We start from the raw sequence: 22,439 nt of genomic DNA, 5'->3' as shown, positions 1-22,439 counted from the left end.
CGTTGGCTCTCTTTAGTGTAAACACACACACTCGCACAGCTCTGTGGTCGCATGTGCATGTGAACGGTGTCATATACAAAGGTGCATGTGCAGAAGAAAGTGGGTTTGTTGTGTTCTAATTACATGTACTTACCTCACTTGTCTGTGCTACGCTGCGACTGTGTTTAATGCTTCCACAGATGTGACCGGTGTGTGTGTGTGTGTGTGTGTGTACTGTACGTGCACTTGAGGGTGTGTGTCTGTGTGTGTTTTGCACTTTGCCTACTGTAGCTCAGCATGCCTTTCTCTGCACAGACACTTACTAGTCTTCCCTTATTAACTCTCTTCCTCCCTATTTTTTGTCCTTCTCTATGATGTGCTGTCTGGAAAATAAGAAATCACGCAAGGTAATGAGACAAGTCCCAGTCACACCTTAGCCCATGTTTCATTTGAGTCGCTCACCATGTCCTCTCACCCTCATCTCTCCATACACAACAGCACCGAACTGAAAATAAAAGGTACTTCTGCAGAGCGACGGGCAGCTTTAAAGGTGCCAGTTCTGTAGGAAAACTTTCCCATTTCATAAGCCCATACACACACACACACACACACTCACAGAGCACTGAAGTAGAGATGCTCTTAAAGAACACGGTTTGGCTTTCACCTCGGTCCATCTGCTGTGGGGGTGGAAGGGGGCGGGAAGGTGGGAGGAAAGAAGGCAGTCATCTTTGTGATGGCCATTGTTTTTAGCAACAAAGGGAACGTCTTCATTAGTCTGGTGTAGGCGGAGATATCACGCCAGTGCTGCGTGGCCGTCCAAAAGTGAGAGCGAAGACGTGAGGCGAGCGAAGTGAGGGTGGGGGTGGGGGGGTGTTACACTGTAGGAGACGGTGAGGTGCCAAGCCAAGCTGGGCTGTTCTTTTGTCATCTGCTCTCACTTCTTTCGCAATCAGGAGCGACTCACGAAGTCGCTCACTCCTTTCACCCACTCACTCAGCCACAACGCAAACAACACTCACCGAACGTCACCGAGAGTCTGGAGTCACACTCATGGAACCAGCTGTCTTCTTTCACCACATGCTGATTATCACCTGTGTGAGCCGAGTCAGAACACCATGCGTCCTCTCATCGCATGAAATCTTACGTTAGAGTCATGGAGAAGTGACAAAACAAGACAAAAACCATCGTCAGCCAGTATGCACCTGTCATTTCAGCTGCAGAACAAGTGTTGCAGGCTACATCCATACTGCTATGTTTTCAAGCTAAAATGATCTGTCCACACAAGCGTTTTGCCTCTGTATCAGTTTTAATCCCTGTCCATACTAAAATGCCTGGAAACGCACACGTACGCTGGGCATGAGCGTATCCGTGGACATGGGGATTGATGCAGATTGCTCGAATAATAGCTTTCCTGAGCACGTGAGCTGTTGTAGCAAAGGCTACGTCTTGACCGCATCAGCAAGCGGTTATGAGTGTTTCCAAACATCTCAATTTCCGCTCGTCCAGACTTAAATGCAGCCCCGGAGTTTTAAAACTAAAATGTTTCCAAACTTCCCATTTTAGCGGCTCTAAAACTCCGGGGTAGTTTGATTGCAAGACGTACCCGTATCAGAGTTGATGCGAAACTTTAGTAGTGTGGATGTATCTGCAGAGCGGTAACAGAGACTGAGGTGGCCCACTCCTTCCTGCAGTCGGTCTCAACTTTTGGGGTAAGCCTAGCGGCAACAGCCACAGCTGGGTCCAGCAGCTTTGGCCAAGGTCCCCATCCCGTCTCAGTTGGAAGTGGTTCAAGGTGCAGTGACACAGCCTCGGGCTGCAGCCAAGCACCGCTGCCTCCTGCACTCCAAATCCCATCCTAAATAAAAGCCCAGCCGCTGCCAGCTTGCCCGCACAAAGCCTGTTTATTTGGCCCCTTCCATCATTTTTCCAGCAATTAACTCCACTTTACCCCTCTGGCAATTACTGCCCTACATAAAATAAAGATCATTAATTCCTTCCTTGCCTCGGCTCCTCTGTGCAAAACGAAGGAAGCGGCACCTTGCTGATGCAAAGCAATCTTCCCAAAGGTTCGGTGGAAAGAATCGAATTTCATAGCAGTCTGTCGCGCAAATGAATTGCAATTAATGTGTCTCCACACTCAACTGAAAGGTCGGTGCTTATAATTCTCCATTCATTAGAAATGTCTGTAAAGAAGCCTCCATATCTCCAGTCCGACCGGCTCCTGATTTCCCTTTGTAGTCTCTTTTTTATGTTTCACAGATAAAGTAAAATTGACCACTCTGTCTGAGAGACATTGAATCAATTATGTTTTAATGTATCAAGTGTATTGACACAGAATGAAGGCAAGGAAGTGCAGTTAAAGCGTCTGCCAGCCACAATATGAATAAATCTTTTTTATTGTGGCAATCCATATGATTGTGACATGTCTGCAAATGTAGCATATTAATCTCACTTTACTACCTCACTACAAGTATAACAACTTATTCCAGGCTCTCTGGACACAAACAGATAATGAACTAAAGTAAAACCATAAAGCAGGAGGTGCTGAAAAGAAAACCCCTGAATGAAAGTGAGGGTTCAGTATGGAAAAGGTAAAACTGGGCATTTTGAAAGATGCACAGTACGTGGAGCTCTACTTTACTAGTTTAAAAACCCTTGTGTGTCCTGTCTCATCAGAATCTGCATGTAGATCTTAACCTGAAAGAGTCGCTTTTCGTCGGGGGAGCTCCTGATTACAGCCGACTGGCAAGAGTCGCCGCTCTCACGGATGGTTTCAAGGGAACAATCCAAAAGGTAAATGTTTACACGCCTCTGTTTCTTGTTGGAGCACTGTGCTCTGCTTATGCATTCGGCTGGTGTAAATACACTGTGTTATTTTAATGACTCTGGGCCCCTGTGTCCCTCAGACATACAGTAGCAGAGTCAGACGATAACTTATTAGCTGCCCAGCTGTCACACAACAGACCCCCACATTAGCTATTTTCCATTAGAAGCCCGCACAGTGACGGGCAGTGGCTCTGCTCATTTGGATTAGCATGCACTAATAATAGAATGCACATTTTGAAGTCCCTACATTTTGCCGTTCTCAGATCTTTGCCTGACAGCCCTCCAGTTTTTTTTTCTCTCCCCTTTCCAGTCAAAACTTCATCTCGGAATGCCAAAAATAACTCGGTAGAACAAAGGCAGGATGTTTCTGTTTACGCAAAACTTGTCATTAGTTCTCTGCTGCAAACTTTCCCTCGACAGTTTCGTGCAAATCAAAAAACTAAATGTGGCGTTTGTCTTTCTTGGCTCGCAGGGAATAGTTAATTAAAGGAGGATGGTATGTGTTCCTGGTTTGATGTACTGTTTAACATGTGTCTCCTATCAACGCCTAATATCTGAGGTGTTTTCTCGTATGTTGACAGCGTGACATTCATGTTCAGAGGAAAAGCATCTTATCTACAGTATCACTGTGCTCATTACGCTGTACTGTAATGAAAAAAACACAAGGCTGCATAACGCTTAACAGCCCAGAGTGGAAACAAATGACAATCAAGTGTTTTAAGATCAATAACAATAACTAAGAAAGCAATGAAATGTAGGTAAGAGATGAAAAAGAGGAGAATCATGAAGGTGACCCTTTTAAAGAAAGGTTAAAAAAATACAATGAATAATTCATGTTTTACATAAACACATGTTTAGACACATTTGTCGAACATCTACAATTGTTAAGTAAAAATCGAGTCTGTATTTTAAATCTTTGCAAAAGAATGTATTTATTATACATCAAACATATTGTATGAATTCGAGGTCATGAAAATATATTGTTATTTTCTTCTTACACCTACATAAACACACATTTTTCTGCCTAAGTGAAAACAGTTTCACTTGACAGGTTTTCTTCTTTTTTTCCTTGCTTTAGTTTGAAGTGTGGAAGGCTCGGTTGGGGGAAAAAAAGCTAATGCTGCATATTTCTGTGCACAAGTCAGGATTCAGCAACATTTGAATTAAAATGCAGCGAGGGCTGTGGGGTTAGCACGCCGCTGTTACATCTGATCAAACCCTCACCTCCTGGTAAAAACCTAGTTATTCAAACCCCATGCCTCACTGCAAGCTTTCCGTTGTGCACATGTGCGCTCTCCAAGCCCAAGCTGACATTACACCTTATGACATCACAGAGGTTCTTCTCTCAGGCGTGATTCAAACTCCCTCCGAGCCTCAGGTGACACTTTGCAGCTGTTTACACGGGCTGCGTAGTAATAAACCGAAATGAGTGACCTGACTTCAGAGTGTGGCCTCTTTAACCCCCGTGTCTTCTGCTCCCAGATCATTCTGATGGGCACACCCATCCTCCGGGAGGAGAACGCGCAGCGCTCCAGCAACGTAGCCATGTTCCAGCACCACCCGTGTTCTCAGGATCCCTGCCACAACGGCGGGCAGTGCACTCCCCAGCTGGACACGTATGAGTGCGTTTGTCTGAACGGTTTCTCAGGGGGACACTGTCAGAACAGTAAGTTTTACTGCCGTCTCAGCTGTCTGTCCTTACACATTTGTCTTCGCTCTACGAGAAGTCAATGAGCTGGCTAAGATCCTAAAGTTTAAACACATTTCTCAGCCCAGATATATATGATTGGTCAATACTTGCTGGCTTGAGATCACCTTCTATTGGCTGTGTATTTGCAATCAGTCATTTTAACTGTGCACACTATTTCCTCATTCCACATTTTTTGGTTTTACTCCAAACGGATACCTGGCAGCTTTCTGGCTGCTTTTAAAGCGTGGCATGAGTGGGATTGAAATCACTGGAGCTTTTTCTAATACAGTCTGTTCTTGGCTTGCATCAGTGGATGCTGAGCTACTAGTTAGATTTTTATATCTGCCTACAATGCCTTTTTTATTGTTTATTATTATTATTATTTGCCTAGGAGAGTTAAGAATGTTGGCATTACACATGTTCAGTCTCTTTTATGTCGGGGGTTATTATGTAGTGGTTTCAGATGAAGGCCGTAGTTATAAAAATGATGAAACGTGTCACTTGAATATTCATGAAATGCTCTTTTCAAGAGTTGCACGTCCCTTTCATCATCATCCTAATGTCACTCTGCCCGACACATGCTCGCTCCGGCCTGATCCGTCTTACCGTCCCTGCCTTCACCATTAACCTTGTGCGTCTGACCGGCCGTCCCTTTCACGTTAATTAAAACTGCAAACGCGCCCGCACTCCCGCCCCCCCTGCGCCCTTTTTGCTCACACTCCATTGCCCTTAGCTATGATAACCGAGCCCTCTGTCTTATCGATTGCGATGATCTCATCCTCTTTTCCCCTCACCCCGCCCCTGTCTTCACAGCCATCTACGAGAAGTCTGCCGGGGAGACCGAGGCTGTGGCCTTTGACGGGCGGACGTTCATCGAGTACCACAACGCTGTTACAAAGAGGTAAGAGAGAGGACAAGGGGAACATCCTCATCTATTCGGCTTCATCTAACATCTCCACTGTAATAGCTATTAGCCAAATAACCCCTTTGTCTATCCGTCCCCTCCCTGGGTAAGCTGTGATGACAGTGCTGATGATATCATCAGTGCAAGGTCTTCAGGGTGAACTAGGCGCTTGGCTAATAGCTCATCCCTCGTGTCTGTGTCAGTCCTGCTCTTTTGACAGGATTTCTCTAATTAGCAAGACGGTTAACACTCACAGTGTTGCCCTGGGCGCACTTAGTTCAATCTGTGGTCTACTGCTTAGCTCACACTGGACAATGAGGGCACATGCATGATTCAACTTTGTTACCGTACTTTGAATGTGTTAATCACTGTTCTCCATAAAACTGGCGTCCGGAGACATAATGCACCACGTTAAGCTGATGACGTCAGTGTAAGATGTTTTCTAGAATGTGTGTCCAAAGAAAAAAAGGAAGAAATCTTGTCCCTTTAGGCAGCTGATGAGACATTTTTACTCTTCCATCCATCTATGAGGTTGCCAAGAGTGCGCCTTCACGTTGGCATCGACAAAAAATGTTACCGTGATGAACCTGAAAAAGAGACCAGGCATATGGCTCTGTATCTGAGTCTCACAGCTCTTCACACAAACACACAGAAAGTGTGAAAACTGGGCCATGGCCTGCACATCATTATCACACTCTCACTAGCCATTTTCAGACATGAACCGGAGAAAGGCTATTATGGAGTCTGCAGAAAGTTCGGAGGAGCCTCTCACTCTGACATATGCATTCCCACGCAGCCCCTCCGGAGAACGTCCTACGGTTCTCCGGAGTTCAATGCATGTCTGACAGCAGCGAAGGAGACGCGCACAACTCGCACTCACTCAGAATCAACTTGCTGGAAAACTGTTGCATACATGTGTGTGCCTTTCTGTGTGTCTTTGCTGTTCTTATCAGCGTTTCCAGTTTCCTGTCCTGTCCTGTCCTGTCCCTTAAGTCTGAACCTCCCTTGTTGTTTGTCCACACGTCTTGTCTCATGTAAATGTCCTTCACTGTCTTTCCTTCTCACTCAAGCCAACTGACCAATGAGATCCCAGAGTAAGTAGAATTTTCGAGTGGGCATTTGCCCAGTTTCAAATCAAGCCCAACTAACCCCAACAAAGAAGCCATGTTTGATAGTTAACCCAATTCAAGAGATTTAAGTACATTCAGTTTCCTGTCATAATTTCCACACGGGAAAAAAATCATCTTTACCATTAAAGTCATATTCTACGTTCAAGCTCCATGACCATAATTTAATTTGACAGATTTCATTATTTTCAGTGCCATTAGATCCTTTCTTTTTTCTCCCCAGTGCAAAGGGAAGCATGAATGAGTGCATGATCTGCATTGTGCTCAACCCCCGAGAGGAAAATGAATTGCTGTGCTAAGAATGTGCAATATTTTATGCATGGCTGTAAGTCCTTCATAAACAAAATGAATTGCCATGCACTTTACACTGAATGGCATAATCTGTTATGTGGAAATTAATGAGACCCCTTGAAAACTGCATATGGAGGATATACTAAATACCCCTCAACCTAGTTTCTGGTGCCTGAGGAGGTTCTGCTCGGGAAAGCCCTAGGTCATGACTGAGTTATTAAGGGTTTTTCTCCCCGCTCATTAGCTTAGTAAGTAACCTAAAAAAAAAAGCCACAGCATTGAAAAGGAGTTCAACTAAAATGAAGCCGACTGGACTCAAGCCAGAGCTCCAGTCCATACCAGGGCTTCCATCATTTCCCTTTTGCCAAATCTCTAACTGTAATTGTGAGTAATTGCAGAGTGGGTCACACAGGGAGGCAGCGACATGTTAATCACAGATTTGTCTCCCTTTGTAGATTAGACCTCCAGTTGAGACATCTCTGCAGTGTGCAGCCATGGGCATCAATCTCACTTAGCAGGAGGGGACAGTGGTCCTCGGGGCCAGGCTGTCAAAAGTTAAATGGATCTAACATTTACCAAAAATGAACGTGAATCTTAGCAAAGCAGAACACGGTTTGATTTTGTAAAGGAAATTAATACGTTTCTGTCGAGGCCATTAAGAGCTGGCTGAGGCCAAAATGTCAAACGCTCACCTTGGGTTAATGTTTCTGTTACTATTTAGAGCACCTTTCGGTTCGCTCCTCCTTCACCTCTCTCTCCTCTCTCTGAAAGCTCAGGTCGATTTGTTCAAGCCCCATTATTTCTGTGACAAATCATATCTGGCCATGACACTCCGCTGATATGGTGCTTGACCCCATTTTTAGAAAAGTTACCAATTTTTCTCATTCACCACTTTCATCTCCAGACAGAAGGTAATTGCTGCTGCACTTTGGCGTGCAGCGCCATAAATACAAAGGAGGTCTTCAATAATTGGACGCTGACTTAAAGTTGACACTAACCATGAATGTACTAAATCTTGATGCTTACTTTTAAAAACATTGCTTGATCCAGAGGGCATTTTGTTGCATTAAATCATCCATCATGATGCAAGCGGTTCCCTTGGGAACCTCCTTTTATGGTCGTGGTGTGATCAGGGCTAAGCGACACACTTCCTATGATCACACAAAAAGTTGTTATCGACTGTTGACACGGTAGATATTGCAGTACAGCAGATAAGTTAAGCTTTTTTGCAGCTCCACATCTAAACTAGACCTTTGTGAGTCACCCAGTGAACTCACAAAATCCTCCTCCCCTCCTTCCTTCTTTCCCTCTGGCCTCCTGCGCTTACACTGCATGCCGTTGACTCTCTCCCCCTGCTCCCTTAAGTCCCGAGTCCCTGGAGAACCCATCTGAGCAGAGGTGAGTCTCTCGAAGCTTTCAGACGTTGGTGCCGTCCGCTCGCCTCTCGCCTCCCCATCCTTCCCTCCTCTCCAGGCAACCCCTCTCCGACCTCTCACTGGGCTAAATCCTCCTCCGCAGAGACAACATTGTTTCCATTATTGAGATAGAGTTACTAATACCAATCACAAAGAGCCGCTGCTGCATATGCTTCAATTAATTCAGAAGTTCTGAGCTCTGATAACAGCTCAAAACCACTCAGAGCCGCAGCCTCTGTGCAATCGCTGTCCTCCCTGATGGCTTTTAATTATCATTGTTCTAACCACTACTGCCACCTAGAGGTAAAAAGAAGCACTGCTACCTGGAGGCCTGCTGAGAATTTGAATACATGTATGCAGATAAAATCCCTCTGTTGACAAAGAGAAACAGATACACGCTGAAAATCTAAGAAGCCAGTGGAGTATATAAGATTTACAACGCTGTGCTGTTTTACTCATGATACATTCAGTGTTTTCAATAACCTTGACCTTATCGCTGACGCGCTGCTCTCATGGTGATTCATGGGGCCTTGGAAGCTCTTTGAGGGTTTGCCAGGAGAGGATTCACCGATCTGTATTTGTGGGGTTTTTTTCTCACTGGAGAAAAAACGAATGTGACGCTGTTAAGTCATGCCTTTTTTACTTTTTTTCGGTTTTCTTGTTTACCTTTGCTGATTCAGTTGATATCAAGGAAGTAGAAACATGTCTTTTAAGTCGAAAATCAAGGATTTTTGTTGGTCTGAGCTGTAAAAGGTTAAATATCATCCCATTGCTTCTTTTTTATTCCCGCTCACTATTGAATATAAATAAGCACAGAAAATGATAGTTTAAGAAGAAGGTCCAAGACTCAATTTCCCCTTATCCCCTCCCATTTCCTGTCCTGTTTGTACTCCCATGAGCCTCTCTGTTTGCTACACTTGTCTTGTTGTCTGTCTTGTCTAATCTTTATCTACGGCTCCATGCTGCTGTTGATCTTTTTTCTTTTCAATCCATGTGTCATCGACACTTTGTCGTGTGTGTTCTCACCTTGTTTATGTCTTTGTGTTTGATTGCACTTTGAAGAATGTGGAGGTAGCTCCATCTGGCAGATGTGCAGACAGTTGCACAGATGCTGATTGATGACGCACAATCACAAACGCACACAAATTAAAGGTGGGATTCTCTGAGCTCCACTGTATCTCTGCTGGACTCCTAGAAAACAGAGGGACTTTTTAGTCTGACGTAAGTTTGTTTGTATGCAGGGATGGATGTGCGATGGTGTAGAGTCAGGTCATGTCACAGAGTGTATTCGACTCGCACATCAGTGACGTACAGTGCCTCTTAAGGATAGACGGATCACACACACACACTCATAGACACTCACAGACACACTCATAAAGCAACACGAGAAGCACTGAGCAGCACTGCAGCTCAGGCTCAATAGGATGTAGGAAAGCTAATACCAAAACATCCCCCTGCCTCTCTTAAACTCTGTCTGCCTCCTGATTCTCCGGAAAAATCACTGCAGCTCTGTTATTTTGGGGCTTCCGAGCTCAAGCCACAAAGCTTTCTTGGCTAAATGTGCGAGCAAACAGAACCATACGTAATGCTTGAGTCATTTGTAATGTAACCCACGAGACAACAGCAGAAGTCCCTCGCTCCACATACGCAGCGACAAATGACACAAGCAGCGACTGAGCTGTGTCAGCGATAACAAATATTGGAATAGCTTCTGATGAATTCTCGACCACCAGCTAACTAATGTGTTTTCTGCTCTCTCCAGTGAGAAGGCTCTGCTGGTGAACAAATTTGAGCTGAGCATCCGGACGGAGGCGACCCAGGGCCTGGTGCTGTGGAGCGGCAAGGGCGTGGAGCGGTCAGACTACATCGCCCTGGCCATCGTGGACGGACACGTCCAGATGATATACGACTTGGGCTCCAAGCCTGTGGTGCTGCGCTCCTCAGTGCGTGTCGACACCAACCGCTGGATACGCATCAAGGCCAGCAGGTAAGATGGGATATTGCAGGTAGTGTTGAATCGTGAGTGAAAGCTTTTAAAGTTAGGCCAGGATTAGTCTTCATCCATACTGTATTATGTGTGTTGATGCAAACTGTGTGATCTATTGCATAAATCCTCTGCTACACAGTGATCCCTTGCAGTGAGATGACTGATTAGTTTCAGATTAAGGTTATTTTCATGCCTGGTCATGCATGAGTGTAACATATTGCACATCAAATTGCTTAGGCACATTAATGAATGTTCAAAAAGGAAGAACGTGTGGCATCATCCCAACATATTTTGGTATATTATAGGATATGAATGAAAAAAATAATTAAAAATTAATAGCAGTTTCTGCATTAACACATGCAGTCCTGAATTAGCCCTGAATAACCAATATATAATTCAAAATATCTGTAATGGTCCTGAATGCAAATGCACATTTTGTATGATTTCCTTTTAGATTATAGTTATGTAAAAAATATATTTAGCACTGAACAAAAGCAAAAAAGTGACAAAATGTATCCCGGACACAATTTTTGGCACCTTTCCTCAATCAAAATACCCAACAATGTATAAGATTATATAAGTTATATAAGTCATACTTCATAAAAAGGGGCTAATTCTTTCACAGTGGTGAAGAAAAGAGAGCAGAAACCATTCACATACAGTAAAACATGGTGGAGGGTCTACACTGCTGTGGAGCCTGGAATGATGAAATCAGTAGATTACCAAGGCATTTAAGTGAAAAATGTGTCTGTTTTTTATTGTCAGAAAAACTAAATTTGAGTTGAAGGTCCAATGTTCAGGCGAAAAATGCTCGAAAAAGAAAAGATGGACAGTTTTAAAGTGGCCAGCAATGAGTCCTGACCTAAATCCTATCGAAACCCTTCAGAGAGATGACATCTTCTGCTGTGAAAAGGGCTGCAAACTTGAAATAGCTTGAATGCACACTAATGGAGGAATGACAGAAACTACCAGCAGAAAGGTGAAAGATGCCTCAGGATGGCAGCACTCAGAGAAACACTTAGAGGCTGCCATTGTTGCCGATCGGCTCTGCAACCAAATATCACTGAAGGCTGCCAATGACTGTGTGCGGGCTATATATTGAGTTTGTCTCATTTTACTCTATACACCTTTTTTCTTTCATCTCTTATTCAGTAAACTTGTATAAACATAGTCTGGTTATACACTGAACAAAATAAAGTTAAAAGAAATACTTAAATTGGACAGAAATTAATTAAGTTCTTTCAAATTAGTAACTTTTTAAAGTTGGTACAACAATATTTTCTTTTCCGTGTCGAAAATTGGTTCTTTTGAATTTATTTTTGAAGATATTCTGACAAAGGGAAAATAAATTGAGACTATAGGGTAAAATATTAAGTATATGCAGCATATATGCCTTGGGCAACTAGAATTGAACAACTATCAAACTAGAATTCGTATTCAGGAGATCCACATTTTTATTTGTTATGTCAGCGCCCTGATTTTCTTTCATTAAGATCCATGAATTATTCTTTGAGAAATCAACGAAAATGTGTTGAAAAACACCCTATCTCACATACGTGGAAAAAATATATAATGAATCCATATGTAAGGGTTTCTTTCTTGTCTACAGTGTAAATATAAACCCATCAAGTAGACATACTATCAAAGGCTTAGCACGCAAGCATGCACTACTTTTTAAAACACAGAGACGTCCCACTAATGGATTCCTTCATTAGAAGCAACTGAGCAGCCTCATCTTTGAAAATGACCCACTTAATACCTTTTCGTGTGATCCCTGCCTTATCGCTGCTTAACTTTTGCTTTCAACGTTGCTGAGAACGAAAGTGTTGGAGATAATTAGATTGGTTTCATCATTGAAGGCAGGAATAATCAATCCTTGAAAAGCTGCTGCATCCATTTCAAAGAGGGATTTGGCCAAATCTCATCCCAGGCAGGCTTACAGGGAGACCACATGAGTTGCTGGAAGATGACATAATTTGGATGTTGATGATGGTGTAAATCTCGGCATGTGGCACAGAGCTCGCATAGTTACGGAAGCTATCTGTGTTTGCCGCTCGCTTTTAATGACGCTCTCGCTGCTGGATTCCCACTTCAGTGGGCTCAAATTAGCCCCGCCGTCCCAATTCTTAAGTGTTTGCTAATGCATAACGCAGAGCCACCTAAAATGAGCGGTGCTGCACCGGCGTCTGTTAACTGGTAGACAGGCACATTTAAAATGCTGCTTGGCAAAGGGAGTTTTGTAAGTGCTTAGTGTGCTGGCAGCGCAGCAATGGAGTCTCCATGCTTCAGATTAAATGAAACTGCAATTTGCTGCTATTCAGTGTGATGCACGTGCGTCACACCAACTTCCAACTACATCTGTCTGGTTTTCTTTCTCCTCCTCAGAGCACTTAGAGACGGATCTCTGCAGGTCGGCAACGAGGCAGCAATAACAGGGTCGTCGCCTTTGGCAGCAACACAGCTGGACACAGACGGAGCCCTGTGGCTGGGTAGGTGCCTGCATGCAGAAAAGAGATGAGAAAAGAAAACTGTCATTCAAACTTGAGAATGTGTCTACAAATGCCATACATCAAGCCGAGGGAATACTTGTAATTCTGTCGTACTCTTTCATCCGAGCCACTGGTAGAAGGCTGCCAAAAATGAGCAGTGAACTCATTGGCATTGCAGAGGATAAGCAAAAGTCTGTGGCAGGGGAAAAAAGAAGCAGATTGTCCAGGCCTATTCAGGTGTTGAGTTGAGAAATGAAAGGCTATCTGACTGACTCTAAAGTTGCTCCCTTGAATTGAAAATGACCAAAGTCAGCCAGTTATCTACCTCCAGTTCAATTTGGTCTGAACTTGGCTTAAATAAATGGTTTCTGAAAGAACACACATGGCGCGGCAGGAATGAACACTCCGCACAAATAACACGAGCCGGTGAAATAAAGTCAGGACCGTTCTTTAAAATGCAAAGCGCGCAGCGAGGAAGAGGAGAAGCAGCCTGAGTGACATTTAAGGGACACACGCCGAGACGTCAGAGGTGCACTCGTGCAGTCTGGAATACGTATACAAACACAACACACGCATATGTACACACAGGGAGGCAGTGCAGTGGAACAGGTGCTGAGCGAGCCCTGCAGCAAGAACACATAATCCTCACACAGCCCTCCCATCGAGAGCTCTTCTCCTTTTTAAATCCCCTTTTCGCTGTTCATCATTAATTCATCTGTAACGCATGAAATTAGCCCTGTCCATCCCTGATTCGGAGGCACACAATCCGATTTAAGGGGGGATGTAGAGAGCTCGACAGGGATATGAACACTCTCATCCCAACAGACGGAAAAGAGAAAAACACGGACGAGATGGAGACGTGTTTGGGAAAAGGAGTTAGACTTACACAAAAGGGATGAGGATGCAGGAGGATTCCGGCAGAGCAGAGAGGGGGGTGGGGGAGTGAGAGAGCAGCAGCAGATAAAACATCAAAACTCAGGGTCAGCCTCTTCCCCACAAGAACAGATGAAATTCTGAATAAAGACGTTTAATGCTGATTTATTGAGAAAGACACTAATGACTACTTTGGGTGTGCTGGCTCAAAAGAGAAGCTCAAAACACCATCACGGAGGAGGCAGCCACACAGCCTGCAATTAGGTCATCAAGCCTCCTAAAAAGAACTTCATGAGATTTAGTTAAGAAAAAAGAGGCTCGGATGATTTGAGAGTGTAAGAAAAATGTGAAGCCAAAGCAAAAAGAAAAGCACAAGTGACCGAAGCTTTTGCTTTGAAGTAGAAATCCATGGTCTTTTCATAAGAAGAAGTTTCCCTTTTTTTATTCTTTCTGTGACCAATAGATAACAACACAAGTGAGTCATCTTACATCCAGTTCACAGATACACTGAACAGTTGGTTCATTTGATATTTTCTCAATGAACTCCTGTGCTATGGCCTTGAAGTTTATACCTCCATCGTACCAAGAATATTAGTCTTAGATGGAGGTGAATGATATTTAGTTTTCAGACGCCCACACAGCATTTAAGCATTTGATTTAAAAAAAACTATTTAAGAATTTCTTTGATTCTTTGTTTAGTTTTAAGGTGGTTGAACTTTGAGTAATAAAGTAATAATATTACAAGGATATAGTCGCTATGTTACGAGATATAAAGTTGTAATGTTATGGGATAAAAAGTCATAATATTACAAGAATAAAGCCATACTTTTTTGAGAAACAAGTCACAATATTATGAGAATGAAGTCGTAATGTTAGGCTACAGTATGTTTCACTTTAGAGGGGAAAGATCAGTCCGCCGCCTGTGTTTAAATGAGATTCATGCAGCTTATCGTATTAAGTCACACTTAGGTATAAGCTTCACAAATAATGAAATACTCAATGTTTTGGTTCATCAGCTCCACATCATTATAAGTAGACTGTACAAGAAAATGTGTCTATTCAGAAGAAAGACCCACGAGAACCTCTTGCCCGTTCTGTTGGTTGCTGGTTATTTCCCAACAAAACTTTTTTCTCATTAAATTACACCTTGAGTTTCGTAATATTAAGACCTCATTAATATTTATTCTTCAAAATAGCCCTAATACTCATAAGTTTGTAGTGGACAAGTTAACAATGTTGGAAGGAAACAGCATTGATCATCATCTCTCTATGTTGGACATATCCCAGATGGCCTCAGTAAAGATGACACGTATCTCTTGAAGGTTCTGTTGGCAGCGGTTAAAAAAGCCATTACTAAATACTGGCTTAAGAAAGGGTTCCCTGATGCCGGCCACTTCCTCAATATTGTTAAACATTAACACCTTTTAGAGCAGATGATTTACTCCATAAGGCTCCAAAAAGAACTGGGAGAAAAAGGATGGGGAAAATGGTGTGTTCATTTAGACACAGAAACAAATTCTCTATAATAATTATGTATATCAAGTAAATATGGCAAATCTTTTTTTATATATTGATTATCCCATGATGTCATATTTGTTTGTTCCTTTTATTATTTTTGTCATGGCATTTGTTTTCTGTCTGTCTGTTCTAGTTGTTCTCAATATGTAATCATTACACAGTAAAGTTAGCTGTGTTAGCTGCCAGGGATGCAGAACCAGAGAAAAGCGCTGTCCTTGTAAAAAGTCCCACCTTTAGGAAAAGCTGCCACACTTCTGAACACGCTGCCTGACGGACAGGTGATGATGTCTTGGGAGTGCAAAGCATGGCAACGAGCACTAAGCACCAAAGATAGAAACAAATTAAAAATAATGAGGATGATATTCATAATTTCATACTCTGTCACCACCTTTCATGTGCAGCACATCTCTTTGTGCACCTTGTCAAGTTTGAAATGATCAATTCTTTCATGCATCTTAACTCGGGTGTCTGCAGAGGCGTCCTCCCTCTTTGATCACGCTGGTTTGACATATAAAGTGTCATCCTGTCATGTCCATCATCTACCGTTAGGTGTCAGAAAAACAAATCAAAGCATTTAATGCAATCAGATGAGGACGCGTAGCTGCTTTATACCATTAATAAACATTTAAGGAGCACCCGTTTGATACGCTTAATTTGTTATGAAATCCAAAAACCTATTCTGGTAAATTACAAGTATTTTACACTCAAGATGAGTTGTGTAATGTCTTCTGTGGCTCTGGACGAGCCGACATAATAAAGATGTCATGAAGGGATATCATGGATTGACCTTTGACATTAAACATTTTTTTTAGAAAGCCTGGAGCGTGGAGTTTAGAACAGTGCTGTTATGTAGTAGAAGTAAATCAATACAAATACATAAAAGCCGCTGCTACGTCAGAGAGGGCGAGCTTGTCTCAATTTGTAGTAATTATCTTTCTGATGCGTGCCGCGCCTGTTCTTCAGTGTGAGTTGAATCATCATCCCATTAACCCCTGCTTCTGTCTCCCGTCAGGTGGTCTGGAGGAGCTGGCTGTGGCCCGTCGGTTGCCCAAGGCCTACAGCACCGGCTATGTTGGCTGCATCAAAGACGTGGTTGTGGATGGCGTGGAGCTCCACCTGGTGGAGGACGCCTTAAACAGCCCCAAAATATTACACTGTTCCGCCGCCAAATAACCCAGCAGGGACAAATATATACCGAGAGAAATGGGGAAAGAAAACCCCTCCCGACACCCGCTCCCTCCATAGCGCTCATGTCTCCTGCTGTAATTATTTTCTATTTTTGTATACTTTTCATTGCTTTTTATAAGGAGAGAAAATTAATATGGTGTTTTAATTTTTGTTTGATATGTTTTGTTTTCGCACCTCTGTTCACAGAACACACTGTTTTTTTTTCTTTACTACCCTGGCTCTTTATTTTTTTTTTTCAAAAAGAAAAAACAGGCATCTCTGAAAAAAGAGATTTTATTCTTGTCAGTTTTGTTGTTTTAAAACAAACGCCAACATTGAAAAAAAACAAAAAGTCCTGCTCCGTCTCCTCGCTTGAACACTGCTGGACCTTGCTGACGATCTCTGGCTGCTGCCTTGTCTTGGTGCCATATGTATCGTCCACATTCCCCCAAGCATGGCGTACACATCCATGACCACATAGACACACATTCCCCCCCCCCCGGGAGGGTTGGACGCGGCCAACCACTGTAGATCGGCAGGCGCAGTTCTTCTAATGGTGCAGCCGGCTCATGTCTACCATCATGACTCTGTTTTCAGCCCCCGGTAGTCCACTGTATTTAACTAATGGGACTTTTCAGATATCAGTCAAGCTGCTGCAGTGACAAAGTACACAGTCATAACCACTCGATCAGCCCCCATCTCACAGCGCCCGAAAAATATTTAAAGAAAGAGAAGAAAAGAAAAAAACTCTCCACTCGATCTGAATTCCATCAGAGGCTTTAGTTTTGAAATATGACTCACTAACACTGCAAACTGCCACGGCAGGGAGAGCGCTGCATTCCACGATGACTCGCATATCATTAGTCATAAGTCAAGACATTAATCATAAACATGAATAAATGTTATAAATATAGAGTATATAAATAATACCTGAGACTGTGAATATGTACGATGGGTTCTCTTTGGAGAATTGTGCTTTTCATGTACTATTGTGCGTTCTGTTTTACAATCAGCAGATGAATTAATGATGACCACTATAAATGCATGCACTTCTGCAGTGTTTGGTTTGAATCTGGATTTTGTTGGTATTTTTTTATCCATTTTGTTCCAAAAAACAATATAATTTGAAAAAATATCACTGTTTTGTTCTTTTGTTCTGTCTCTTTTGACTCAAACAGGTTCCTTTTATTCTCTTATTTCCACTGATGTAATTTCAGAAACTACAGAGCTGAATAATGTTTGATGCTTGTTCATTCCCTGTGTGTTTTTGTTTGGTTTTTGGTCAAGTTTCTTTTTTCTTTTCTTGGGATCTGTTAATTTAGCAGGACCTTGAACGGTGCAAATAAGGGGAAGAGTTGTTACCGTATCTGACCTTAAGGAGGTGCTGAGAGCAAAGACTGAAGAAAAGGACAGACAGAGAGGAAGCAAGGAGAGATCTTATCATGGGGAGAGCTACTACTACTACTCCTGGGATTGTCCTGTCCAACAACAGTCAACACAAATGCTTCAACAAAAAAAAAAACTCTGAGACTTGATTTCCTTTTTTCGTATTTGACCTAGGAACATTCCTGGAGGAGTCTTTTGGCAGTGAGCGAGCGAGCGAAAGAGACTGTGACGTTGTTGTGACCTTTTAAAGCCATAACAGCCACGGAAAAATGGGAATAAGATACATAATCCTACAGTACTTGCAAATTAACATAGCGACGCATGAGTTTGTATTACTAGTGCGAATTCTGTAACTATCGGTGAACTGATGCAACGTGGAGTCGTCTTTGCTGGACCACAATAAGCTGCGTTGACTGACTAAAGACACTCTCGTTTTGATATGAGAATCTTGGCAATATTCTAAGACATAATCATGCCTGTTTGTGGTTGAGTATCAAATGGTCTTGTACTGTTTTGGGGGTTTTTTTGTCCTTCCTTGCGTTCTTAATTATGTTTCCCTTCTTCAATCATCAAGCAACCTGTTTTTGTACAGCCCTGCGATTTTTAAGTGTAAATTTAGCAAATGTTTGCTCTGTGGAGGTTTATGTTTTTAGTAATATACACTGGAACCATGTCTGACTTGTCTGCTCACCTACACGATGATATACTTAATGTACATGGGGGAGGGATAGCCCGAGAGCTAAAACTGTGTTGTGTGTAATCAAGTGTCCGTGCCAGACCCAGGAAACTCTCCTCTGGTTCAGACACATTTCAACCTGTCAACCTTAGACTGGTCTCATTTTTACCACAACTGTTCCAATTTGACCCGTTCAGGTGGAGGAGGGATTCTTGTATATTTGAATGGACTGGAGAACAGTAAAGACAACAACAGTCTGTGGTTCGGGTGGAAACTATGAATTGCCTTAAAAACCGGTCACCTCGACTCTGAGCAGGTGACAAAGACGTCATCCATATAACTGTTTCCTTACTTTAGCCAGTGTATTAGCCTCATCCCCATAATGTAAATGAGTAAAGCATAATAATAATAATTATATTAGTAATAATGCTCATACACAACAAAATCCCAGGGGGCCTCTGCAAATGTCCCCTCTAGCTTTTTACAAAAAAAAAAAAAATCCTCTATTTACTGTTTTCCGAATCTATTTTCTTTTTCTTATTTATGTCTACATGTGGATTAGCCTCCATGTCCGGCCTCTGTAAACTACTGTCTGACTGCGCAAACCTTCTCAAAGGGCAGTGCACCGAGTAAGAGTGGCATGACCTGAACATTACTAACTTTATGACCTTTGTCTTGTGTTCATACCACCATGAAATAAAATGTCAACCAAATGGATCCCACTCTTGTCAGCCATCTTGATTGTTGTCATTTTCTGGGGTTAGGGGTGGTCTTATTGCCCGTATGCCAAGAATGTTCTGTTTCCACCCCTGTCCGGTTGTTTGGATGGATCACCACGAAACTGGGTAGAAGTATGGGGTATAGGAATCCATCACATTTTGGTGTGGATCCTTATAAAGGAGCAGATCCAGGATTTTTTCTTTCCCCTTTAACATTACGAGATAGAGTTTTTCAACATTTTCTCAGAGAATAATTGTCTAGCATGTTCAGGGGACAGAGTTTTGTGTGTGCAATTAAAGTTGTTGGGCCTTGGCGGAGGTATGTGCTCTCTGGGTGCCATTCTACTTTAGGTTTGTGTTAATGACCAATTTGCCTGTTTATTTAGTCTTAAAGTCTATTCTTGGCCTTAGTAATTGGGATCTGATAAATTCATAATTTCTGGATCCTTCAGTTACAAGCCAGCAAACTCTGTTCATGAATGGATGGAGAAAATGACTGTATTATTCTGCTCATCACTTTACACATTTGCCTGCGACAGTTAAGTTCTAATAAGAAATAAGTAAAATAATATATTCAAGTGGTGGTAATCATATAAAACCTCTGGACGTAGCAATAGAGCAAATGAAAGTGAGCCCATTGAGCTGGATGTTCTTTATATATGGTCATGTCTGCTATGAAGACAGAGTATGTTATGAATTCGCAGTGTCAGTCTCCAAGTCATTGTTAGTTTGGAGGCACCTGCATGGAGGAAGTCCCAAGTCAATACTTCAGTCCGGACAAACTGTGTTTCTTCCAAATCAAAAGCAATTTAAATCTTCATACACCTACACACATCAATAAACAGCATTTCTGGCTACAGTCATTATTATTTAAATCACTTACAGCAATCTCTGGTTGCCTACTGCTAATTGAAAGCCTAGAACTCAAGAGGGGGAAAAATTGGTTTATACATCATTCAGCACATCCCACATCTGTCCTGAGCATTTTTCATTCAGAGAGATTTAACAAGTTTAATGTATTCCTCGCTAATGACAGTGAAGGACACTGAATCTTGTGTTGTGTTAATTAAAATTCTATGAAATGCTGTAGATTAGATCGTTTTGCCCACTGAGGAATCCTTCTGGGGAGAGATCGTTTTCAAGTTAATACGAGTAAGTGCTTTGATTAAAGAGTCTTGTGGGAATTTAGAACAACACAAAATATGACATCTAAGTATTTAACTAAATAATGAATGAAATGGAGGATCGCTGCCGGGATGACACTCAGGGGAGCTGGAGGGTTGAGGCTGTTCACGGTTAAACTTTTGTTTTCAGAGGATATAGGATTCACCGAGCAAGGACACACAGAAAGCCCACTTTGATTCATGTGTTGAGCAACTGCCTGCCTGTGAGAGAGGCTGCAGACGCAAGAGCTCTGAGTCATCCAGAACATTTAAAGATGTGTGTGTGTGTGTGAGTGTGTGTGTTTATCACACTTCTGGGAATGCAGTCTTTTCAATGGTTGAAGGGAATTTCTTTGAATTATGCAACAAATTCAGGCCTTCTCTGGAAGAAATATCATGAAATCTTCCATCCTGAGCCAAACGTAGGCCCGAGAGTCTTGGGCAAGAACATGACATCATCGGTGATGGTAGATTCTGTTCTTGGAAAACCACTGAATGATCTTCTAAGAAATGTCTTCTCAAAACCTTAGAAACCGCAGTTGCTCCCCTTACATAAAAGCCCTAATGCATAATCACACTTCAGTCCCTTCTGTGAAACAAAGTTCCTCTCTCAGCTTTTTTTAAAGTCCAAGCGGTAATAAAATATCTTTCTGTCTATCAAGGCTCCTCCAGCTGTCCAGCTGCATCACTCCCAGTATAAGTCCCCTTTGTTCCCCGTTAGGATTTTTTCTCTCTTTGTACAGGCAGATCTGCAAGTCTCATGGCAAAGGGGGTCAAAGGCCACGAGCCCATAGAAGCAGCCACCTCAGGGTAGATGGAACATCCTGGTTTCCATTCCCCTGGGTGGGAAACTAGGCTTTGTGCTCTGGAGTCTATTTATCGCTGTCAGACTCAACAGGATGTAAGTCTGCGTCGTGATAAAAAGCGAATGTTGCAAGTCCAGGATCCCTTTCGTCCCTGACTTTACCAATTCTACAGTTTGGGATAATAGTTAGTTTTGCTCCGTACCCGTGGTTTTTCATGTTTCAGCAGTTTCATTACAAGTGATATAATTTCTGCATCACAGGCAAATCCAGCTGTTCTGTTGGAATTTCAATTCAGGCATCCACTGTTTTCTCTTTGTTTCTGAATGGCGTGAACATTTACCAGGACACTCTTACTTAGGACAATTTACTTGACTTGTGTAATGCATCAAGTCTACGGTATTTTGAGTCATTATTGTTGGGATACAACAAATTTCAAATTGATATGCGCTTAAATTGGTAAAGAACTGGTTGCCAGGGTGAAAGCAGCTCTCCCTCACAGTCCTATAGAGCCTATGGCCACATCAATACTTCACCTTAATTAAAGCAGATTATCTTTTCCATTTTAGTCAAAGGACCATCCCTAATGGGCACAATTACAATGACTTGGGCCGAGAGGATTTCTCTTTCCTAATGGAAAAACACACACTCTCTCTCTCTCTCTCACACACACTCAGTAACACACAGCTTGATGTGCCGATATTCCCCCTTTAACCTCCTGAAAAGTGCACGTATAGGTGCAGCACAAAAACGGTTTCCCATCATCCTTTAAACCACCACATAACATACAAAGGGCCAAGCCACCCAATGAATGGCTTTGTTTTCAAGTCAACCAATCTATTTCAATCACATGTACTATTTAACACTAAGTACGCACGAGGTTCATTCCAATATTTTGCTAATTCTCTCCCTCTTCACCAATTTCCCCAAAGTCCTCGATCAGAGAGTAATTTCCTCCCGTTCTGCAGCAGGATGATTCGAACTGCTCACCAGACCCAAACAATAAACCCTGTGTTCAAACCCATCTATCCTGTTTGACGCACATTGCATTTGGCGCAGAGAGATTCCGCGGAGAGGAGAAATTCCCACTGCATGATTTCAGTGTTTGTCTGTAGGCTCCAGCAGCACACTAGGTCAAACAGTGGAAAAGCAAATCCATAGACATGAGGCCTGTGGGTTTACAGACAATTGCATAAGCCCATCCATCCCCCAGTAGATTAACCTCCACTGATAACCACAGGCAAGTGACGTCAGCGCTGCTCTGCCTCACTTTTACCCCTCTTCCCCCGCCGCCGCCGCCACCGTCATCCTCCTGAGCTGGGAGGTTGTCCCATCATGACTCTATGACAGAACAGATGATGAGGTAGAGACCTGCGTAATGTCCCACACCACAATATCAGGGCTTATGCTCACTGAGCAAAACACT

At 42.7% G+C, this 22,439-nt stretch overlaps 1 protein-coding gene across 11 annotated transcripts in view; it reads left to right on the top strand.

The window, feature by feature from the left end:
• agrn (agrin) overlaps positions 1-19,045 on the top strand; it is a 248,933-nt gene extending 229,888 nt beyond the window's left edge. For 5 of the 11 annotated variants that reach the window (XM_034591670.1, XM_034591666.1, XM_034591669.1 and 2 more), the window contains 9 exons: positions 375-386; positions 2,656-2,772; positions 4,288-4,471; positions 5,309-5,396; positions 6,470-6,493; positions 8,183-8,215; positions 9,995-10,219; positions 12,605-12,708; positions 16,112-19,045. In XM_034591670.1, coding sequence (XP_034447561.1) covers positions 375-386; positions 2,656-2,772; positions 4,288-4,471; positions 5,309-5,396; positions 6,470-6,493; positions 8,183-8,215; positions 9,995-10,219; positions 12,605-12,708; positions 16,112-16,272 — 948 coding nt within the window. In that variant the 3' untranslated portion in view covers positions 16,273-19,045. The remainder of the gene's footprint in view (positions 1-374; positions 387-2,655; positions 2,773-4,287; positions 4,472-5,308; positions 5,397-6,469; positions 6,494-8,182; positions 8,216-9,994; positions 10,220-12,604; positions 12,709-16,111) is intronic. The other 6 variants (XM_034591675.1, XM_034591672.1, XM_034591676.1 and 3 more) reach the window with 4 other exon arrangements.
• Positions 19,046-22,439: the final 3,394 nt, after the last annotated feature.

Source organism: Hippoglossus hippoglossus, chromosome 7, assembly GCF_009819705.1.
Source record: "Hippoglossus hippoglossus isolate fHipHip1 chromosome 7, fHipHip1.pri, whole genome shotgun sequence".
NCBI lineage: Eukaryota > Metazoa > Chordata > Actinopteri > Pleuronectiformes > Pleuronectidae > Hippoglossus > Hippoglossus hippoglossus.
This window is presented reverse-complemented; position numbering and strand designations above follow the sequence as displayed.